Source organism: Arvicola amphibius, chromosome 9 (genome assembly GCF_903992535.2).
Source record: "Arvicola amphibius chromosome 9, mArvAmp1.2, whole genome shotgun sequence".
In the NCBI taxonomy this organism is placed as follows: Eukaryota; Metazoa; Chordata; class Mammalia; order Rodentia; family Cricetidae; genus Arvicola; species Arvicola amphibius.
In genome coordinates, this window is record NC_052055.2 from 114556975 (window position 1) to 114564890 (window position 7916).

At 40.2% G+C, this 7916-nt stretch overlaps 1 protein-coding gene across 4 annotated transcripts in view; it reads left to right on the forward strand.

The window, feature by feature from the left end:
• Pcdh15 (protocadherin related 15) overlaps positions 1-7399 on the forward strand; it is a 535963-nt gene extending 528564 nt beyond the window's left edge. For 2 of the 4 annotated variants that reach the window (XM_038341596.1, XM_038341597.1), the window contains 2 exons: positions 3675-3783; positions 6848-7399. In XM_038341596.1, coding sequence (XP_038197524.1) covers positions 3675-3783; positions 6848-7399 — 661 coding nt within the window. Of the gene's footprint in view, positions 1-2695; positions 2767-3674; positions 3784-4757; positions 5601-6847 lie in introns of those variants that run through there. The other 2 variants (XM_038341595.1, XM_038341598.1) reach the window with 2 other exon arrangements.
• Positions 7400-7916: the final 517 nt, after the last annotated feature.

The following is a 7916-nucleotide window of genomic DNA, read 5'->3' on the forward strand; positions in this document are numbered from 1 at the left end:
CTGAAGGCTCACAGCATTAGGAAGGCTGAGACCCACTGCTATAGAAATCAGGCAAGGAAAGGTTGCCCCCCAAGACTCAGCACTGCTGAGTGACATCATATCATGGCTGATGAGGAGCTGAGGTTCATCTGAGTGTGGACTTATCACATGACTCCTCAGGTCAGAGAGAGATCAGGCAAAGACTTCTGGAAAGTTCCAGAATTCTCCCTGGTCTCTTCAGCACATGCATGAGTCAGCGTTTCTCCTACAAAGTAAAAAGTATTTTCAGAGTTATGCAATAATTGCACACTATTTTATTCATTTGCTCTCCACCTTGAAGACTAAAATGAACATAAAGTAACACTTGTTTGAAGCGTGTATTTTCTTTATGATAAATTTAGGCTTTTGATAAGCATTTATTGGAACAGTACCCTACATTTACTAAAGAAAAGCTGTCCAAATCTGGAGACAGGGGACAGGAATGTATTAGTTAATGTTAAGCTTTTAATTAGAAACTTTAATGAAGAAAACTCCCAGGATGATTGAGACAGAAAATTCAGGGTTAAAAATCTAAATGCATACACATCGTTCATCAATAAATGTATTCTCCTGACCAGTGCTACCACCCAAAAATGTTGATGGTCACGTTCAGTTCATGAGCTTCTGGTCAACAAGAGAGACAAAGCAGAGAGAAGCTGAGAAAGAGGGACTAAAATATTCTGATTAACAGCAGTTAAACCATTGATTATAGTAATAAGAGACTAAGTTAACTCTGTTTACTCTGTGTGGTAAGCAGCAAAAATTAACTTTCAAATGACATTAAATGTTGGGTTCATTCACACAATCATCACTAACTAGGGATGCAGATAGGGCCTGTGTCGTGCAGTGACGAGGGGTACAGATAGGGACTGTGTTGTGTAATGATGAGGGATGCAGATAGGACTCCTTCCATTCAGTGACTAGGGATGCAATTAGGGCTCCTGTCATACAGTGAAGATGCCGAGTCCTGTCACCTGCTCAGCTCAGTTTGGGGTTTTTGGTGTCACTAGGACTTTTTCCTTCTGTTTGTTTTCTCTTCTTTTTTTCCTTTCTTTTTTTAAACACAGCATTCTGCTCTTCATTCACAGTTTTGTTAGTCCCTCTCTATCTTGACCCAGCTCAGAACTGCAGAATATCTTACTACACTCCAGAGCTCCTGTTTTGTTCCCTTCTAATCTTGACCTTGTTGAAAGTAGTTGGTGCTGGGGCCAAACAGCAACTAGCAAGACCTGAGTTTGGTCTTACCTTAGCAATAAAAAGTACATAAGAATAAAAATATAAACATATATAAGTACATATATATTTATATATAGTATATATATATATATGTATAACTAGTCATTACTAAAATGGAATTTAAAGTTTAGAAGTTTCTTCTTGGCACCTTATATATGTTAGATTAGGCACACATTGATTACCAGTGGAAATATGGGATTTCTGAGGTGCTTGCTTTATGTAAACCAACATAATTATGCTATTAGTCTCTTCAAATTCTGAACTCAGCAGTGTGGAGTTTATGTGTTTTTCAAAGTAACTTAAAAGTAGGCTTTAACTTTGTTTTAATTTCTTACTGCCCTTTCCTCACCTGAATTTTTATGCTTCCCTTCCTGTAATGGAAAATTTTTTGAACTAAAACCTACAGCTACAAAGCACACATAAACCACTTAGATGAAATTTTCAAGACTGCGTTCCCGTGCATGACTAGCATGTGAGCCAACTCTGAGCACCCATTTCCCTCATCCTAAGTGCTCTCCAGGCTTCAAACATGCCCCACGTAGATGGCCTCTTTGCTAGCCTCTTTTATAAGTGGGATCTCACATGGCACTCTATCTGTACTGGACCTCGGTCTCCTTTGCCCATCCTGTGCTGAAGAGCCATGGTGGATTCAATTCTTGGACCTTCCCATTGGTGCTGATTTGGGACTGTTATGAAGACTACATTGTGGTATACATTTTCCAAAGGATTTTGCAGAGTTATATTCCCCACACATGCACCCCAAAATTTAACAGGTGCCGGTTGTCCACCGTATGTGGAAACCTGCGATATTGATAATTATCTTTTCAATGTTCATTCTAATGGGAATGCTAAATGAGTTTTAGCGTCAGGACTGAATTGGTTTTCCAAGTATTTGTAGGTTGCAAGGTCATTTGGCTTTAGTGTAGAAGGGCAACTGTAGGCCTCGTAACTACAGGAAGCTGACTGGCCATGTACATGAACAGACACCATGAAGTGAGAGCAAGGCAGGGGGTGGGTTGCAGGGTGACATCGAGTACGGATATGGAGCTGTGGAGAAGATGAGCAGTAACCAGACCTCATGGAAGGCACGGAACGCTAACAAGATTCTTGGAGTATGCAATAATGCCAGACCTTTGTCTCCCAAGAGAAACCCAAATCCCAGGTTTTCGGTAGAATTCTTTGATTCGGGTGAACCTAAAACCACTCACCTGAGAACGTCTCTAGACTGAGCTCTCCTGTTGACGCACGAACTCATCACCAATATATTGCACGAAAACGGTTGAGACTGTGAGAAAGGGATGTGTTAAAGCTCACTTGTCATTCAACTTATTTTGGCAGGAGTGTTTGGAGAGACATGAATTGTAGGTATGGAAATCTCACTTGAAACCGAAACACGTAAGGAATTCGTTTAAAAATGCAAATTTCTCTTTTTGAATAATAGGAGTTATCCATGGAATCTGGGATTGATCCTGGCCAGGAATATGGACAAGATTATTACAGTTATGAGCATGGGTACATCTTCAGTTTTTCATTCAGCATTGTATTGTATTGTATGTTGAAATGTAATAGGGAGCTATTATTATGAGTAGGATTTATTTTGAAAACATTGTTGCCCCAGTTTCATATTTGAAAATGAATAGTGTATCTGATTAGTCAAGGTCTCACCATTTTTGCTAGTTCATTTGTGCCGCTTGTGTTTCTAGAACTATGCTAAGGAGGTTTGTAATAATCAACATGAAATATAGAAGTCAAACATGTTCGCTCAATTCCTGAATTCACCACCTATTCCATATGCTGTGTTTAGTAATTTTTCTAACCAGCCTACCTGAAGTTTTGTGCCAGAGCAGTGAAAAAATAAAAATAGAAAATATACTTAAGAATCTAATAGCAAGTATGAAAACGTAGAGTTAATTCTGCACACCTAACCCAACTAACTACAAAAAAAAAAAAAAAACATACTGAAAAATAAATATGGCCACACAGGCCATATTCCACATAAACTTTCATGTAAAAACATAGATTCTTTTCATCCTTGGTGAGAGACATACTTGTATACGGACTCTCCCTCGTGACCTTGGTTCCTCGTTTTGTTATGAAACGTTATATCTTTCTCCTTCTCACCTCTCCCCAGATTTGCATATGAAATAACGACTCTCTTCCTTGTTATTCCAGGGAGCCCTAATTGGGGGGAAATAACAAAAACAAACAAACAAAAACAAACAAAAAAACCTCTGGCCATCAGGTAGTGGTTCTTACTGCGTAGTTTTACTGTTCCGTTGTTCTATTTTTAGAGGGAATTGAATAGATCCTGTCTAAGTGTCTGTTGATGAAATGATGAAGAAACAGAAGAAAGCAGAGATTATTGTGGTAGGTGCTACACGCCCATGAAAAACGTCTCAAGTTCCAAGTTTGTGTTGCAGGTATGAAATGCCCCAGTATGGGAGTCGCCGCCGACTGCTTCCACCTGCTGGCCAAGAGGAGTACGGTGAAGTGATGGGAGAAGCTGAAGAGGAATACGAAGAAGAAGAGGTAATGGCCGTGACTTTGTTGCGTTAAGCAGCAATGCAATAACAAGTTTTTGAACCAGTTTGATTAACATACAGTCAAATATTCTAATTTTGAGAATTTCTAATAATTTATAATTTGTTTTTAAAGAAATACAACATCCTCTTATCTGTGGAGGAAAAGTCCTTAATTTTACCAGTTTATTTCCTTATTATTAAAGCTTAAATAACTTAACTAAAAGAAGTTGCAATAAAATATGCACCCTAAAATTATGAGCATCTCTCTATAAAGACAATTAAGAACCAAATGTATTAAAAATTATACAATACCTGGTTACTTTTGTTCTACTATCTGCTTAACTAAAATCATGAAGAAAAAAACCCACAGTCTTCATTTTTCAAATATCAGAGTATAAAATATCTTTACCCGTATATTTAAAATATTATGTGACTCATTTCTAGATTAACATGAATCATTTTTTCAAACTTTTAGACCTTTCCTGCTACATTTATTTGGCACACAATCCTTTCTTCCCATGAAATGACTGCTACTGCAGCTCTAATTGGTTCACACTTCAACAAGACAGATTTTTCATAAATTTTCAAATTACCTAATACATTTTCATGAATTTTAAAAATTCTGAGACACAGCAGAAAGCTAACAAGCCAAAACTCTAGATTTAGAGAGGAAAATGGCAATAATTATTTTTTCTTGATATAAGATTTTTTAAAAGATAAAACTATGAATAACAGAAAAGAAAGACCATTAGATTTGAGTATTAATACCAAATAAAGCTAAAATAAAATAACTTACTGCCTGCCAGCCAGCTTCTCTCTATCATTAGAAAAGAATATCGTCATTGTTTTTTTGGAAACTATTTGCATAGCATTCATGAGCCTATTACCCAAAAGATAAATTCCTGTTTAATTTATGAGGGACAAGATCACGCCATAACTATCCTCAAGCTAACATTTGAATTGCACTCTCGAAACTTTCAGGAAGAGCCAGAGAAAGTTAAAAAACCCAGAGTTGAAATTAGAGAACCTAGTGAGGAAGAGGTAGTGGTCACCGTTGAGAAGCCACCAGCCGCTGAGCCCACATACCCAGCGTGGAAAAGAGCCAGGATATTCCCCATGATTTTTAAGAAAGTCCGAGGTCTCGCTGAGAAAAGAGGCATTGACCTTGAGGGTGAGGAGTGGAGAAGGCGCCTTGAGGAAGAAGACAAAGACTATCTCCAACTAACTCTAGACCAGGAGGAAGCTACAGAAAGCACCGTGGAATCCGAGGAGGAGTCGAGCGACTACACAGAATACACAGAAACGGAGTCTGAGTTCAGTGAGTCCGAGACCACCGAAGAGTCTGAGTCGGAGACCCCGTCTGAGGAAGAGGAGGAGAGCTCGACCCCTGAGTCAGAGGAATCCGAGTCCACTGAGTCTGAAGGAGAGAAAGCAAGGAAAAACATCGTGCTAGCTAGAAGAAGGCCTGTGGTAGAGGAAGTCCGGGAGGTGAAACGCAAGAGAGAGGAGCCACCGGAAGAGCAGGAGGAAGAGCCTCCGGTAGAAGAAGAACCGGCAGAAGAAGAAAGTGAAGCAGCTCCTGTGGATGAGTCCGCAGACCTGGAGGCTCAAGACGTCCTTGAGGAGGGCAGTGCTGAATCAGCCTCGGTGGAGAGAGGCGTGGAAAGTGAGGAGGAGTCAGAGCTGAGCAGCAGCAGCAGTACTAGTGAAAGTCTCTCTGGAGGCCCGTGGGGCTTCCAGGTGCCAGATTATGACAGAAGGGAGGATGCAGACCCAAAGAAATCTCCGGGGGCAAACTCGGAAGGCTACAACACAGCCCTTTAGAAGAGTTCATAGTAGGTGGGGTTTGCGGTGGTGTGTGCTCTTGTGTGCAGTGCCTTCTGTGTGCTCTCTGAAATGATTCTTGGCGTTAGAACGATTCCACTCTGCCTCAAGATCAATGATGACCTATGCTACCTACATAGATGTGCATGCGGAAACACATTAGATCTAAAGTGACTCTTCTCTCCTAGACCACCAAACAGGGAAATATCAATACTGACTATAAAGTGGCCTTATCAGTGACCGTTGTCTATAGCTATAGGAGATATGCATTTATGTGACAAATATGTGGTCTTTGCAGAATAGATACTAGACAAATTATATAAGTAATTTCTGCACACTAAAGGTGCCGTATCAAAGACTCTCTGCATCGCCTCCCACTCCTTCAAATTCTAGGAGTTGAAAGAAACTGTATTTTGAAAGTTAAAAGTGATTGCCATTTATGTTGTGTTTAAAATAAATTGTACCAGTTAATAAACATCCTATCTGAAAATATTCATACGGAGAGCAGAAACCATTGCCTATTCAGTGCAAAGAGAGCGTTCGCATTCCCCCAAAGTGCCTCACTGTTTGGAGAAACAGACAGCCCAGCTTCTGTTTTGTTCCTCATCGCTTCTGATATTGGTTGGTAAAAGGCCACTGAATCAGTGAAAACATCCATTGGATTTCAGTTGCTTCTACAGGGAGAATGCTATTCTGTGGAGTAAAAAGCATTCCTGTCAGACAGGCAGTTCCTCTAGGCAAGTGGAGTCTAAGTGAGTTGACTTGGAGCGCCATGATTGCTTCAGCTGATGGCAGGTGTTAAGTGTACCGACCACTTCACTACCATGAGGAAGCGAATAGCAAATTAGAGTTACGTGGATTCAGAAGTATCTTTAAAATACTGGAGCGAAAAGCCGTAAAATGGGTACAATATAAACTCTGTTCCTGGCTTTCTGCTTAACTCCCTGAAGCGCTGAGCAGCTGCGAAACCATGGTTGGAATGTCTCTATGAATACACTTTTCTTTTCACATCTTGCTGTATTTTGATGTAAAAAGAAAGTGTTTCCTATTAGGTCTACTCCCTAACTCGGTAACACTCTATTCAAGGAGGTTAAAACTCTGAATCAGATACAGAATTGGAGAAAAGGACAGGAGATGAAAAGGTTCTTCCTCCCTCCTTTCCCAGGAATTGCTGTGGTTTGCACAGACCTTTTATTTTTCTTGAGAATGACTGGCCTATTGTGATTCTTTATTTTCTTTTCCCCCAGTGGGCAAGAAAAAGAATGATCAAGTTAGTGGTCGATCGAGAGTATGAAAGCAGCTCCACTGGAGAAGACAGTGCTCCTGAGTGTCAGAGAAGCTGTCCCCACAAGCCCGGTGGCCACAGCAATGTCAACGGCAACATCTACATTGCACAGAACGGTTCCGTGGTGAGAACTCGCCGTGCCTGCCTTGCTGATAACTTGAAGGTCCCCTCCCCTGTGCCGCTCGGGAGGCACGTGAAGAAGTTAGACAAGTTGGCAGTGACACGTGAGGAGAATGTGCCCTTGAACACGCTGTTCAAGGGGTCATTTTCTACAGAAAAAGTAAAAAGAACCCCGACTCTGGTCACATTTGCACCGTGCCCTGTGGTGGCCGAGCACTCGGCAGTGAAGCCATCAGGGACCAGGCTGAAAAACACAGCTGAGCAGGAGTCCATGGTAGACAGTAGGCTCTCCAGAGAGTCGATGGAATTCCACGGTGACAATGCGCCATCAGATGAGGAGGAGCTCTGGATGGGCCCATGGAACAGCCTCCATATACCAATGACAAAACTCTGACCAATAAAAAAAAAAAACTTGGTTTTTACTTGTTTTTAATGAACTGTGCTTTTTATTGTCACAAAAATCAACATATGGGGTTTATAACATGTGCACAAGCTAACATTTTGAACAATATGCTTTACAATGAGAGAGAGAGAGAGAGAGAGAGAGAGAGAGAGAGGACATTTGTATCAATTGTTAGCTCCAGAAAACGTTCATGGGCAGATTCAATTTGCTAAATAACATATCACTTAAAAGTTTAGCTATTTGTTGGATCTTGAATTAGTTTTCAATGTAATAAATAAGAAATGACAGTAAAAATCATTTAAATTTTTTGTTAACATATATTGTACTCCATTTCTAGATTTTCAGCACATGTAATTTTATTTTCTATGGAATGCAGGGACTTTTATGGGTATGAGATTTATACAGATACTGTCTGCACATTGCTGACTTTATAAATGAAAAATTGCCTTGCAAAGCAACAATCCATGTGGGAATCACTTGTAAGTTATTTTTAATCTAGGAGATACTT